The 15,962-nt window shown below is 33.7% G+C and overlaps 1 protein-coding gene across 1 annotated transcript; it reads right to left on the bottom strand.

The window, feature by feature from the left end:
* Positions 1-792: 792 nt before the first annotated feature.
* Positions 793-15,380, bottom strand: LOC115874825 (golgin IMH1-like). Its single transcript, XM_030890123.1, has 7 exons — positions 15,236-15,380; positions 13,691-15,119; positions 12,719-13,632; positions 10,296-10,701; positions 3,557-3,793; positions 3,258-3,500; positions 793-1,229 (listed from the first exon to the last, which is right to left on the bottom strand). Exons 2-7 carry the CDS (start codon positions 15,074-15,076, stop codon positions 978-980), a joined length of 3,438 nt encoding a protein of 1,145 aa, XP_030745983.1. The 5' UTR covers positions 15,077-15,119; positions 15,236-15,380; the 3' UTR covers positions 793-977.
* Between the last annotated feature and the right edge of the window lie 582 nt (positions 15,381-15,962).

Raw genomic sequence — 15,962 nt, 5'->3', positions numbered from 1 at the left:
TTAATCCGCTTACACTATTTCGCTAAGAAGAGAAAAAAAAATCAGTGGCGTACATGCTTTTTTTAGAAAAATATTCCAATGATAACCCATATGCACATCCCTGATAAATATATCGACATTTTTTTAGCTTTAAAATATGTCGCCTTTATAGTAACTTTTACCCTCAAAATTTCATTTAAAACGTTAAAAGTACATGGAAGAAAATTATAATAAATCGAAAAAAAATATGACTAACACCCTGTAGCTACGAAACAAAGCAGAATCGGATCTATGTTCGGACCCGTAGGTATGTCAAAATAAAAATATACTGGTCTTATTTTTAGAAGAATCACAACACTAGCAATTTATCCTGGGGTGGGCCTGGGGGGGCCTGGGGTTGAGCCCAGAGGGGGCCTAGGATTTTGTTTTTTTAAAAATGAAAAATAATTAAAAAAAATACATTTTTTGAAAAAAATATTTACATGAATTTCTATCAATAAATTTGATAGACTTGGTTATCGAACCGTGTTCCCGTAGATTACTTAAATACCTACAAATTTACTAAAAAAATAAAAATTAATTCATTTTTTGAACACAACAAAATAATATTAACTAAACAAAACTAGAAAACGTCATTTTTACTGCATCACAAGCAAATAAAAATTAATACATAGCCAAGAGTCATAATTCAGGATTTCTCTGGGGGGTGCCCAGCAGTGCCTGGGGGGGCCCGGCCATCCCGGGCCCCCCTTTAGTTACGCCAATGATCACAAACAATAAGTTAATCGAATTTTCAAAAAAACAGCTTGTTTGTAATACTTCTAATAACAATCATTATATTTCTTTTGAAATAAACAATTTTATTGAAATTTAAGGGGTGGTTATCACAGGCCAAAAATAGTTACCAAAATACCTTTATAACAATTAAAATTCTCAAAGATATAACGAAAATTAAGTACATATATATTAATACATCTAAATAAATATTAAATCTGGTCCTATAACTGTTGATTTTTCCGAACAATCTCGTCTTGCAAATTCGCAATTTCCTCGCGCAATTTTCTGAGACATCCCTGAATCTCAGACGTCACTGGTTTCTGAAGAGCGGGAGTCTTATGATCTGTCAAAAGTCTGTTTATGAGCGATTCGTCATATTTTTCATTTGATGAAAAATCGTGGAATGATAAAGCAGATAGACTATTGCAGCTGTGGTTTTCCTTTGACATGAGATCAAGCTGATCCTTTAAAGTCTAAAAATTAATATTAGTGTCAAAATGAGGCGTCAAGTTGCAAAACCCGTCTTATCGCACAAACGTTGTTTCGAGATAATATAAAAAAAACTATTTTAGCAAACGTTTGAAGCGTTAATTTACAAGAAACGTGTCCATTGAGTGGAATCATTGTTTTGTATCTCGTTTTTCCAAAATTAAAAATTAATATTTAATTTTTAAACAAAAAAAAACACAAAAATAATTCGGATAAAGGTTGATTTTCATGCATCCGTTGTCCGACGATACGATGATACGATATTAATTTTATTGGTTGAATTTAAAAACTTCGATTGGATAATCGTTTCTAACCAATTGAAGTCGTTAAAGTCAACCAATAAAATTAATATCGGACCATCGTATCAACGGATAACGGACGCATGAAAATCAAGCTTAAGGCGGGTTTTGTTGCAGTACGATGCATAATGGCTATGAAATGAAGAACGCTGTCATTTTATATGTAAATTTGGGTCAACTTTCGTTTAGTTGAAATCAGTTATTAGAAAAAAAAATTGTCTTTAAAAAGCTACTGTGAACCACGGGAAACACAAATTTTCCTGCGGAAATGCGTAATTTCCAAATTTCGCACTTTAGAATAACTGAAATCTGCTATAAAAAAAATACATTTTGCGTTTTATTTTTAATATTTTTCTGAACATATAAACACAAAAATTTTCCTGCGGAAATAAGCTGTTTTCATTTTCTAAGGAAATTTATTAGACTTTAGAATAGCTGAAATCTGTTATATAATAAATAAATATATTTTTGCCTTTTAGAAGCATTCACGAATTGAGGAAAATAAAAATGCTCCTGCGGATATAAACTGTATCCATTTTCTGAGGAAATTTAATAGACTTTATAAAATATAAAAACCTCAGCTTAACACCCTCCACAAAGAAAAGCTAACCAAAGCAACCCAAATCCTAACCAATCTAATAATATTTTTGCAAAATTACAGTTAATTATTAAAATATAAAAGAAAACTACATGATCCAATGATTTTCTGTTTTGAATCAGCCCTATTTACGTAAAGCTTTAATAAAAAACAAGAATAAGTGCAACATTCCGAGGTACTTATAGGTTACAAGAACCTATATTATCAATTCTACAAGAATTGTTATTCCTCCGAAAGATGTTTTACCCCACCCAGCACCCCTATTCGCTCCCAGGTCCCGTAAGCTTCTAAACTGAAAAATGTATGAAAAACAAAGTGCACAAAATAACATTGACACGTTTCCGCAGGAATTTTTTTGTATTTCTTTGCTCGTAAAGGCTCGTATAAAACAAATATAAGTTAATTTTTCATGGAACTGATTTCGGCTATTTTAAAATCAAAGCATTTTTTTTTATGTAAAATAAAAATAAGAAATTTCCGCAGACACTTTTTTGTGTTTTTATGTTTAGAAAAATATCTACGACACACCCCGAAGACTAGTTTTGATGTAACAGATTTCAGCTATACTAAAGTCCGAAAAAAGAAAATGACGCATTTCCGCAAGAAAATTTTTGTATATTTGTACTCCTAACGCCTTCTAGAACGCATATATAAAGTCATTTTTTATATAACAGATTTCAGCTAAACGAAAGTTGAGCCGTAAATTTTTATGGAAAATGTCATCGAATGTCATTTCCTAGCCAACGGGACGCCGTTTTTTTTCGATCATACGGTATTTGCATCCTAACTTGATTTATTAAATATATTATTTTATTAAAATTAAGTAAGGATTTGAAAAAACGTCAGTATTAATATTATACTTGTGTAAAAAGCTTATGAAAAAATGCGGAATTTGTAACAATAATGGCAATAAAAAGCAAATGTAAGTGGATAAGACGGCTGCAGTTTGCAGTAACGTAATTTGTAGTGAATTTTATATAGGAATAGGAGACCTTTACTGCAGTTTGGGATTATGTTTATGTAGATTTCAAGGTCCACTATTAACATATGTCATTAAAAAATAAATTGAAAAAAAAACATTTTTATATAACTCAACTAATAAGCACAGAAAATACCTTATTTTGTTCGGCATACGATTTTAACGCAACTTTCAAATCGTTTGAAAGTCTCTGCAAGAAAAACTTGTCATTTCTCAAATTCACAATTTCAGTGTTCAAAAGATGCAAGTTTTTCTGTAGTCCCAAAATCAAATTTTGATTAGAAATTGTTTCTTTAGACAATCTATCTTCTACAGCAATTTTGCTTTCTTCAACCTGTATCAGCAGTTCTGATTTTTGTTGAAGATTTAAAAAAATATGCTGAAAGTAAAGAAAATATTGATTAATAATAAAAATATGCCTATAATTTTTATTACCTCTCTTTCACTGAAAAGAAAATAATTTCTTTCAGAAACATCTTTGAGATCTTGCTTTAAGTTTTCAATAATGAGTTCATTTTTGGCACAAATCGTATTTTTACATGCAAGTTCTTCACTAAGTTTCTGTATTTCTTTATTATATTCCTGCCCTTTACTTGTAACAATGTTCAAATCATTTTGATAATTGCTGATTTTATTAGACAAATTATCAACTTCAATTGATTTTTCTTTTAGCTGAAACAAATTTGAATTCATTAAAAAAATCAAATATATACTCTAATTTTTTTTCGCCAAGTTTAAAGTGTTATATTATTTTTACTTTTAGTCCTATTTACATGATTTTTTAGCAAACTGTCTATAAATCTATCAAGTTTAATTCATAAACTCAGTTTTTTATAAACTTTAGTATTTGGCTTATTATACAGGCTTAATTGAAGGGCTGTTTTTTACCCTAATTTTAAAACATCTTGTGCAATGATTTCGTGAGCAACTTTTTCCCAAAACATTATTATTCAAACAGAACCATGTCTCCTGAGCATTTTGTTTTTTGATTCATGTGAACATTATACCTTAGCTAATTTTTAAGAGCGAAGTGAACTCGCCACTAAGAATTCGCAATTTTTTTCAACTATCATTAATTTATGATGTTTTTTTTTAATATCACGATGTGGCTTGAGTGTCTATTGTCGTAATGTCATATCGACAGTGATTAGAACTCTATATTAGAACTTAAAAAACGTTAGAACGATGCAGGCTTGGTTTTCATAAATATTAGTAACACTAACAGAACTAAGTATACTAAGGGCTGGCAAAAGTTAGTCTTGGGTCGAGATTTCCGTATGTAAAGCCGACTACAGACGGCATGACAAGCCATGGCCAGCGTTTCAGCAAACGTTTGTAGAAGCGTTGGTCTTTTCTTGATATTCGCGCACCGACGACCGCGCACACATGTTTTATCTTTGCCAGTCTTTTCAAGGCAAGTGAAGGCGAACGTTGTACAAGGGTACAAATAACACAAGAAATGGAGTTCGACTCCGATGATGAACTCCGACTGTACATGTAACGGACATTTCTTCGGCAATTGCAACCCATGCATCGGAAACCAAATTTCTGTTTTTATGGTTAACATGTTGCGGATCCCAAATAATGGAGTACTTTTCGTATAAATTAAGGAATTCCATAATGGTTTCATTGCACCAGTTTTCAGTCATTTCTGCTTTAAAAAACCAAAGTTGACAACAAGAAATATTCAAACTAATTAGAATTTTATTGTCATTTAAACTCAAGCTCTCTTGGACTAATATATGTCGTGTGTACGGCGCTTACTTTATTTTCGCCCAATTCCCCCGTTGGCGTCTACAAAAACACTCTTCTTCTTATCTTCCACCAGATGAGTCCATTATTGGGTTCCTGCTCTTGTACTAATTTGGCTTGTTGAAAAGGGAGCTTATTTATCAGGTATTTTATATCTCTTTGTTTAACACAGAAAAGCCCTGGAGTATATTTATACAACATATTTATGCCCACTTGCACCATTTGTATAAACTTTGTTTAAAGGCTAAACAGTGATTAACTATACATATTTTATTATAGTTAATCACTAGCCTTTAAACAAAGTTTATACAAACGGTGCAAGTGGGCATTATTATACTAAACCACCAGTATTAAATGCCTTTTTTTAAATGTTATAGGTAATTTAAAATCGTTTATTACAATAGTTCTTGGATCATTCGTTATCGTTATAGTTTCGTTTCCAAAAAAATGCAGTCACTTTTATAACATACTTGTCTATCATCTACCACTTACTTTTAAGTATCATTTCTGCTTTCAGGTTCAATACTCGAAAGCACTTAAATACCGACCTTCCTCAACTTATATCCACACGCGCCGCTCTGGTTATATTCTCTATACACCTTTTTCTTTTCACTCGCCGAATCTCGACCATTAATATTGTTACGTTTTTCGTCGGTTCCGTGTGGATAGAAAGTCACTATTTATTTAAACACTATTTATTTAACACTAATTAACAAAAACAATAACGATAAAAGACTTAAAGAACTATTTATAAACGATTTACAATTATTTATCTAGAAAGAATTTATTTTGAATTTCGCGCGTCAACTGTACTCGTCTTATATCTGCCCTCTTTTGGCCCCAGCCGCCGGCTTTTATACCCACAGCTAAAGATTTCTCGAACAGTCCATAGACCGTTAGGTGCATAGAGAAGGTTTCGATTCTTCTCGTATGTACTACTCCATTCCAATGGAACTCGATTCTTCTCAAAACTTCGAATGAATTATTACGGTGTCTATTCTTTAATGCGATGTTAAGGTCATCTGAGGGCGGGACATATAGTTAGGTTAGGTCGAGTCCACACGGCTCCGCAACACTGCCCCTTCTTAGGTACATGCTCGTCCCGAGATGTACATGGTGAATGAAGGTATTTGCAAAGCTGGCCCTGGTACATTGAGAAATCTGGTAGAATTAGCAGTCTACAGTTTTCTCTCCCGATCTCAGCTTTGGGTTGTAGCAGCAAACGAGGATCTCGATTCCCGTAAATCTGAACAAGACTTCAATCATGTTCCGGATTGTACGCCAACTCAAACCATCGAGTCCACACGCCAGCTTCGGAATGGCTAATCGTGTAATGTTGTTGTTTAGCTCTCTCAGTTCAATCAGGGTCTTCCATAGATTGAGATAAGTCGGCTTACTCGGGGGCCATTCCTTGGTGACCCGGTAGAAGATGTGTCTTGCTTGACCATGTGCATTCTCGGTTAGCCTCAAGACGCTTCCAACCTGTGGATCCTGTCGGCGTAGTTCTCCGACACGCTCAAACTTCTCATTGAACGTCGCAGCGATTCCTCTGGACATCCGCAAATCTCGAGCCACACAATGAGCGAGCGAATAATCAGGAGGCACGGAAAAGAGGTCTCGTTGATCTTCTTTGGTTACACCATAGCGAGCCTTCTCACTGCTGTTGTATCGGGCCATGAAATCGTCAAAGGACATCTCCGAATCAGGGGGATCAAAGCTGCAGGTTCTCACGGTCCCAGCACGATCTTCTATTTCGCCTTGGTAGGGGCTCAAACGGTTGAAATGGACTACCCTCGGTTTTCCTTTTGGCAATTTTCTGATACGGTATACGACGTCATTAATTCTATCCATGACTTCGTATGGCCCTTCCCACGAGGATTGTAGCTTCGGAGATAACCCACGACGTCTCTGCGGGTTATATAGCCACACCAACTTCCCTGGTTGGTATCCTCCATGCTCAGCTTGAATGTCGTAGTGTTCCTTCATTCGGTCACTAGCACTTTGAATATTTAGGCGGACTCTCTGATGAATGTCGTCCATCCTTTGACGTAGTGTGTGGACATAATCTTCTCCGGCGACTTCTTCTCCCGGTCGGCAACCAAATTTCAGATCACAGGGTAGGCGCACTTCCCGTCCCATAACGATGCTGGCTGGAGTTTGCCCTGTAGATTCTTGGACGGATGAACGGTAGGCCAACAGGAACAGGTGAAGAAATTTGTCCCAGTCTCTTTGGTGGTCAGAGACTACTTTGGCCAGATAACGGTTGATAGTTCTGTTCATGCGTTCAACCATCCCATCGGATTGTGGATGTAGAGCAGTCGTCCTGGTCTTGCGGATGTTCAGGACTTCACAGACGCCTTGGAACAGATTGGACTCAAAGTTTCTTCCCTGATCTGAATGAAGCTCCATGGGAACACCAAACCTGCAGATCCATTCTTTAACAAGGGCATCAGCAATCGTGGACGCTTCTTGATTTGGCAACGCGTAGGCCTCGACCCATTTGCTGAAGTAATCCATTACTACCACAATGTATTTGTTGCCATCGTTCGTCTCCGGGAAAGGACCAGCCACGTCGATCGCTATTCGTTCGAAGGGACTACCAACATTGTACTGGCGCATAGGGGCTTTACCACGCTTTTGTGGCCCATTAATGGCTGCGCAAATGTCACATTTCTTACACCAGGCCCTCACATCTTCTTTGCAGTTCACCCAGTAGAACCGTTCACGCAGCTTGCCAAGTGTGTTGCTAACACCAAGATGTCCACCGCTGGTTCCATTGTGAACTTCCTCCAAGACTTCTGGGACCCTCTTCTTTGGAATGACGATCTGCCTTCTCTCTTTTTGTCCCTCCGGTCTCTCGATCACACGGCGAAGTAGTCCGTTATCTATTACCAAGAAATTCCACTGGGCCCAGTACGTCTTTACGTTCGGCGAATATCTGCAAACTTCTTCCCATGTTGGTCTTTGGCCTGGGGTTTTCCAGTTAATTACTAAACCTAATTCTGGGTCACTGGTTTGGTCATTTGCAAGATCTTCGGGTTGCCAACTATCATTAACCACAGTTGTTCTTAGGAGTTTCACTTCTTTCTCTTCTGCTCGGGAACAATGCTTACAGTCCTTAGCGCAAGGTCTTCTGTAAAGTGCGTCGGCATTTCGATGGATTGCTCCAGCTCGATGTTCTGTGTCGAAGTCAAATTCTTGTAATCGTTCAATCTAGCTATCTGCCCTTCAGGATTCTTAAACTGCAACAGCCATTTCAAAGCAGCATGGTCTGTTCTTAACAAGAACTTTCTTCCATAGAGATACTTGTAGAAGTGTTCCACTGCTTTAACTACTGCTAGTAATTCTCGTCTGGTTACACAGTAGTTCCTTTCCAGTTTTCACAAGGTCTTACTAAAATAACCAATGATTTTTTCTTGACCATCCTGGATGTGAGACAGAACAGTGCCTAACGCAACATTGCTAGCGTCGGTATCCAATATAAAGTTTCCGTTGCCAAGAGGGTAGCTAAGTATGGGCGCACTAGTCAGGGCCTTCTTCAATTTTCGGAATGCCTCGTCAGAATCTGAGTCCCAAGAGAAACGCCTCTCGCCTTCGGTAAGTTTGGTCAATGGTTTTGTGATGGTGGCGAAACCCTGTACATAGCGGCGATAGTATGTGCATAGTCCCAAAAAGTTTCGTAGTTCATGTTTATCTTTAGGTATCGGCCACTCTTCCACTGTCTTGGTCTTCTGTGGATCTACCGCAACTCCTTGGGAGGAAACTACATGGCCCAAGTAGTGTACCTTTTCTTGACACAGATGACATTTCTTGGGGCTAAGTTTCAAACCAGAGCTCCCTAGTCGCTTGAAAACTTCTTCCAAATTCTTCAGATGATCGTCAAAGGATTTCCCAACCACTATGATGTCATCCAGGTACACTAAACAGGTAGTCCAGGATAGTCCCTTTAACACAGACTCCATTAGTCTCTCAAAGGTAGTTGGCGCGTTGCACAATCCAAAAGGCATGACGGTAAATTGCCACAGTCCGGAGCCCACCGAGAACGCTGTCTTCTCTCTGTCTTTCGGCGCCATGTCGACTTGCCAATATCCACTCTTCAGATCTAACGTGGAGAATATCGTTGACCCCGCCAGCGTGTCTAGAGTATCGTATATCCTCGGCAGGGGATAGCTATCCTTCTTGGTAACATTATTGAGCTGCCGATAATCAACACAGAACCTGGTGGTACCGTCTTTCTTCTTTACTAGTACTACCGGCGATGTCCATGGGCTGTTAGATGGTTCGATGACACCCTCTTCTTTCATTTCTCGAAAGATTTTGTCAGCTTCTTCAAGTTTGGCGAGCGGAAGTCTTCTCGGATTTTGTTTGATTGGTCGTGCATCTCCGGTGTCAATTTTATGTTGTACTAAATTGGTACGACCTCTATGTCCTTTATCAAACACATCTTGATACTTGATTATCAGGTTTCTCAATTTTCTACTATCTTCGGGAGATAATCCCTTAACGTTTACTAACTCCTTCACCATTTTGTCCGGAATTTTTGAAGTCGAAACTTTGGAGGCTTCCACGCTTCGAATGACTGAGGAGACCGAACAACAGTACCCTAACAGGGTACTGTATCCTTCTTCAAGGATACAGTATCCTTCTTCTCTGTACCCTTCTTCAACTCTTACCGGTACAGACTTCTTCGCTCGTAGCAGGGCTTTTCCAACAGCGAACCCTCGTCCTATTTCGCTGTCATGGTTTCTTGGCTCCAACAGAATAATACTCCCATTATTCATTTTACCTTCCAGGCAACCATTCAAAAATATCTCACAGCGCTCAGGGATCGAAACATCTTCTGCTACTACCACGCGAAGCGTCTCCTCACATTTTCGATGTAGAACCACTTCTTTTTCATTACTGACCTCGAACGGAGGCCAACATTCGACGGTTCCTGGGATTTTTTTTCTCAGCGTGTGACAAAATTTTACTTACTGCACTTTGCAGATTATAAAAGGCGCTTGACCTTGTATGTAATTAATTATTTTAATTATTTATACCTATTTGCAAAAATATCAGTTCACCACAAAGTTACAATAACTGAAAAAATTGCAAAATGTTTGTGCCAAGTTCATTTTGCTCTTAAATATTAGCCAAGGCATGTGTTGACATGAGTCAAAAAACAAAATATTCAGAAAACATGGTTCTGACCGAAAAATAATATTTTAGAAAAATTTGCTCACGAAATTATTGCACAGTGCTTTAAAGATAGGGAAAAAACAATTCTTTGATTAACCTTGTATAATAAGTCAAATACTAAAATTTACAGTTTGCTAAAAAATCAAGAAACTAAGGCTAAAAATAAAAAAAATATATCATTTTAAACAAATATTTTACGTTGCGTTTTTTGCACCTGAGTGCATAAAATAAACTAATTTACCTGCAAGTTTAGATTATGTATAGTTTCTTTAGATGCAATTACTTCACTATTTATATCCTTATTTTTTTCTTGTACCTCTGCACAAAACTTTTCAAGGAATTTCAATTTATCACAGGTAGTTTCATAATATGCGCATTTAGCACAATGTCCCACTTCTGACAGTTTATTTTCTAGATTTAATATAACATCTTTATGTTTTTTAACTTCTGTTTTGTATTTTTGTGATGCTTCTTCTAAAGACTCTATTGAACAATCCTTAGATGTTACTGAAAGCATTAATGTGTTGTACTTGTCAGAAAGTGAATCGTATAAATCTTGCAGGTATTTGAGTTGTTTTTCTGATGAGTTTCGTCCTCTCATGTGTTCTTTTAGTTTACGAAGCAATGTGCGGTTGTTTCGATCATTTCTGAAGAAAAAGAATAGATTTTAGTATATTAAAAAATTAAGGGAAACCATATAAGTCACTATTTTATAGGTTTGGTTCATTTCAAACTATTTTTTTTAAATTCCAACAGCAGCACTCGGTACGGCAGAAATCAGAACTCTCCGGCTACTTTATTTCATGCCGTCCCGGTTACAGTTCACGCTCATCGCATTGAAATAGTATTGAAATCGTGGCTATGTAATAAAATTTAAGTATTTTAGTTTCTACTAGTGCAGTTATTGCAATTATACACTTCTCAGGTACGAGGTTTGTGTGGTGTAATGTTTTGGGTAGTAAAAATAATGTGAAAAAGAATGCACCAAGCCTATACAGAATTATTCTCTAAACAATGAAAATTCCATAAAATGATTTAATTTTTTTTATTAGAACTACAATTTAAAATAAGTTTTACTAAGTAAAGTAACATACTCAGTAACAGTCTCATATAAATAAAAACATTGTTTTAAAATTTTCTTAAACGAAGCACCTTCTTTGTTTTTAAATTTTTAGTAAAAGGCTATTAAAAACCATTAAAATTGATATTTTTTTGTATTGATTAGATATTGTGTTGGAACAATGAAAATAATATTAACTTATACAGGGTGTCCAAGAATTAAGTCGAAATAATTTCTAGCTAAACAGTAAACAGCAAAAAATGTACGTGTAACTTTTATTGTTCTACAGGGTTTAAATGAATTAATGCAAAAAAAATCAGGAAATGATTGTTCTTAAAAAATTTGTTTTTTTCATTAAAATATTTTGTTCCTCTAAACTTTATAAAGTGTTTTTATAAAAATATATCTTGTATTTTAATGATATCTAATAGTTGATTGATAATATACATAGAGCATAATCGAAAAAAAAGGCACAAAATTCGGTTGGAAATGACTATCGATGACTGATTTTTTAACAAAGGGTCGCAATATGACATGGCTAGATAGGTATATTATTTTACATGGCTTGACGTTTAAAGTCATAGGTTACTGGTCAAAAACCAGAAAAATATATGCTTTAAAACTAAATCTTAAATAACATAAAAACGATTAATTTTAGGTGAAGGAACATGTATAATCAAAAAGTAACAAATTAACAAACCTTTTCACTAGTGCAATAAACAAAGTAGGTTTCCATATAAAAAAATCTTTTATAATGATTTTTTAATCTTATTCAATTCTATGACAGCTACGGCCAATATTATATAACATTCAAACAATTTTATTTTGAAATAGATAGCTACTACATGTCTTCTCTTTATGCCACAGTGGCTGTGGTAATCACTAAATTTGAAGTTTAGACTATTCAATTTTTCTTGACAGGCGTTTTTTCTCCAAATTTTTTTTTTGCTCAAAAACGGTTAGCATTAGGTATAAAGTGTTTGCTATCAAGATTCATAAAATTTTATAGAGAATTAAATATGTAATAAAAAATGGGGTACCCATTTAAAATGAGAAAGTTGCTGTCAAGTTCCGGTATTTCCGGAAGTGCCGCCATACCTATTGAAAATATCTTTAATCAATATATCTCATTGTGAAACAATGATGTGCAAAAAATCCCCGATCTAGGTATTGTAGTTCTCTAGAAACTTCTAATGCACGCTCAGTCTGAGACACCCTGTATATGCCAAAATAAAAAAAAACACTCTATCTTTAGATAGAGTGTTTTTTTTTTGAAATTTTTTGCCGTTTTTGATTGCCTTGACAAATGCATAATATGATTTTGGACCACCCTATAGAAGCAAATAATTTTATGTAAAAATATCATATCTAAAAAAGTATATTAAAATTTTTTTATCTTCCAGCTTCCAACTACTTTAACTTTTAAAAAATACAGCTTTAATATATTTCTTTATTTGGGATACTCTGTAGGTACTAACATAAAAATAATTTTAAATTATGGGCCTATTATAGTCCTTTAACAATTTCATAATTCTAATTAGAATTCAAAAAAATAGTGAAAAGAAAAAAATCCTATACAATTTGCAAATATTTTTTCAACTTACTTTTGTTGTTTATCCTGCATTTCCCTTGCTTTAACTTGAAGTTGTAATTCCAAACCTTTAATTGTGCTGTCTTTTTCTTTGATTTTTTCTCTTATATCATAACATTCAGCATTACCTCTCTGAATTTTTTCTTCGAGATGTTTTAACCTTACTCCCACAGATTTTTCAAACTCATCCAAATTTAACCTATCAAAAACTTGAAGAAGAAATTTGTCATTATTAAGCAAATTCAACAACTCAACTTTGTGATCATCTGTATTTCTTTTTAAATATATTCCATACTCAGATTCCAGCTTCTTAAGTTTAACTTGAAGATCATTTATAATTGTTTCTTTTTCTTCTAGCTTAAGATTAAATTCTTTTTTTGTATTAATAAGCGATTCTGACATAATATTATTCTTAACTTCATATCCCTCTACCGTAGCTGCATGATCAATTTTAAGTTGCTCAGTATTCTCAAGTGCATTATCCAAGTTCAATTGTGTACTTTTTAATTCATTTTTAATAATACTGATATTATTTTTCAACCTGATATTTTCATCTTCAAGAGTTTTTGAATTATTTTGTAACGAATTTATTTTATTCTCAAGTTCAGAATGCATGTTCTTGTATTGCAAAATTACTAAATCATAATGATCAAGTTCTTTTTGCTTCTCACCAATACAGTTCTCTTTAACTTCAACAATTTTTTCCTTTTTTAATATTTCAAATTTTAATTGTGTTATGTTTTTATTCTGTTCACTAATTTTCTGTTCCAGACTCAAAATATCTTTTTTCAAACTATCAGTGATTGTATCTTTTTCCTTAAATTTTTCTAGTTCACATTTTGCCCAATTATGCTTCATAAACAATTGCTGCCTGTCATTGTGTAGTTCCAGCATTTCTTTATTTCTTACATTTAATTCGTTTTTAATCTTAAAAAAAATATTCCTTAAATTTACACGTTTATAAAAGTTAAAATTAAAAACTTACCTTTTCATAATTCATTTTAAACGATAGAACCTGATTCCTGATAACTTGTACTTGATCTTCTGTACATCTTTTTTCTTCATTCTGTGTTTTAAGCTGTACCTCTATCCTAACTATTTTATTTTTCAGTTGCAAATTCTCACACAGTTTTTCCTTCAAATTTTCATTCAAAAACTCGTTTTTCTTAAGAATGTAATTTTTAGACTTTTCAAGCTGCTCAGATTTATTTTCAAGTTGCTGAAATTGTTTTTGTAATATCAAATACTTGGCGAGTATATCGGAATTTTCTTTTTTTAAAAATTCAAATTCTGCATCCTTTTCTTGACATATAGTCTTTAATCTACTAATTTCACTCTTTAAATCTTCAACTACCAAATCATAGGAAGTTAAATCAGGTACATTTATATTATTATTAATACTTTTCTGTGGCAAATTAAAATTTACGTTTATACTTTCTAATTTAGCATATAAAGTTTCTTTTTCTTGTAAAGCTTGAAATCTCACTTGGTCAATTTCATTTTTACACTTACATAATTCAATATTTAAACTAGATATCTTATCCTGTAAGCAATTAACTTCACTTTTATAATTTGAAATACTTTTAATAGCATTTTCATTATCATTCTGTAACACTTTCAATTTTTCTCTATACCAATTGTTTGATTTCTCACAGTTTTCTAACTTGGCACTTACAGCATTTAATTTTTCAGACAAAATTGTATTTTTTTGACTTAATTTTTGGTTTTCTACATGTTGTTGAGTTACTTTTTCTTTCAGGTCTTGAACTGCAATTTTTCTAATATCCAAATTGGTTGTAAGCTCAGCTAAACTAATTTTTATAGTCTTATTTTCTAAATTGACACTATCTCTTTCTTTCTCGAGAATGGCACATTCTTTTTCCAATTTTCTAGTTTGATAAGATAAATCTTGTATTCTATTTTCCAAATTAAGTTTATCAGCAAACAAAACTAGGCTATCTTGATCTTTATAATTTTTTATTAACCTTTTAATCTGACCATTGGCATTTTCTAATTGTCCTTCTAGTATTTTGTTATCTCTTGTTAATTTTTCTAATTTGTCACAAAATTTGGCTTCAATTTTTTGCTCTAAATGGACCAAGTCATTTTTATATTTAACATTGAGTTGCAAACTACTGTCCAAGTCATTTTGTAAATTTTGAATTTTTCGTTGTACATCTACAGTCTCCAAATGAACTCTGGGCGTTGAATTTCTTTTTACAGTTGATGTTGGGTACTTGGAAGGGTTCACAAAATGCCTTAACTCCACAAATTCATTTTCATACAAGCTCAATCCAGACAAGCTAGAAGCATTGGATAAAAAACTACCAGAGTGATAAGAATCGTTAGAATCTGTATCAAAGTTATCCATATTCCATCATGAACTGTTAATCACAAAAACTACTATCACTTTTCTAAAAATAACGGATTACATCAATGATATTCAAATTTTCAAAATAAGTAGAGGTTTATTATGAAGGTCAAAAATAAAATTTGGTTGACTTAAAATGATAAATAAGATAATATTTACCAAATTGATTGAAATTGTTTTTTTATTAATTTTAGTATACGTGTTCAATTAGAACAAATATTTTTATAAAATTTAATAAACTTTCACATAGTGGTTGTTGACAAATGTAGTAAGCAGCTGATTTTGACATTTGTCTTCTTTCATTAAACATGAGTTTTAACATTAATTTTTCTTCTTTAATATTCAGTGGCTTCACGGCTTCCAAGTTACGAAAAGGTTTTAAGTGTCTGCAAGACGAAACAATAAACAATCATATATAATTATTCGTCGCAGAGGAAAAGGAACAATTCAGAGATATAGAGGTAAGGTTTGATATATCATATTAGAAATAATAATAATAATATTTAAATAAATAAAAACTTTTCTAAAAATACTTTAATCAATATTTCAACTAATCTCTAAAAATGAAGTTATACAATACACTACTCTTCATTGATATATAACACTTGAAAGTACAGTGCTTTTCCATGTTTGTTAGCTGTTTGTTAGCTACTCTGGTTAGCTACTTGACAAAATGGCGAATTAAAATAAAAGGATCAAAAAAGGGATCAAAACGCTACGCTAATCTCCTCATTAAAGGTGGTTCCTCACGAGCGCGGAAAAGCGAAATTTCGCCCAAATTTCTTACGTTACACTTTGCGTCAGTTTATTCCATAATGATAACTGCGAATATTCGCTTGAATACAAAATCGTACGCCAGTAATAATATTTATAATAATATTTATTT

Source organism: Sitophilus oryzae, unplaced genomic scaffold (assembly GCF_002938485.1).
Source record: "Sitophilus oryzae breed Bouriz unplaced genomic scaffold, Soryzae_2.0 scaffold_1297_pilon_pilon, whole genome shotgun sequence".
NCBI classification, from domain to species: domain Eukaryota; kingdom Metazoa; phylum Arthropoda; class Insecta; order Coleoptera; family Curculionidae; genus Sitophilus; species Sitophilus oryzae.
Note: the sequence above shows the minus strand (reverse complement) of the source record. Positions and strands in the feature narration are given on the sequence as shown.

Bases quoted from the DNA above. Each gene is read 5' to 3' on its own strand.
- LOC115874825 (XM_030890123.1), bottom strand. From the start codon at position 15,076: ATGGATAACTTTGATACAGATTCTAACGATTCTTATCACTCTGGTAGT. The intron at 10,702-12,718 runs GTAAGTTGAAAA...CTTTTTCTTCAG, and splicing joins ATGCAGGATAAACAACAAAA to AAATGATCGAAACAACCGCA. The intron at 1,230-3,257 runs GTATTTTCTGTG...ATTAATTTTTAG, and splicing joins CGTATGCCGAACAAAATAAG to ACTTTAAAGGATCAGCTTGA.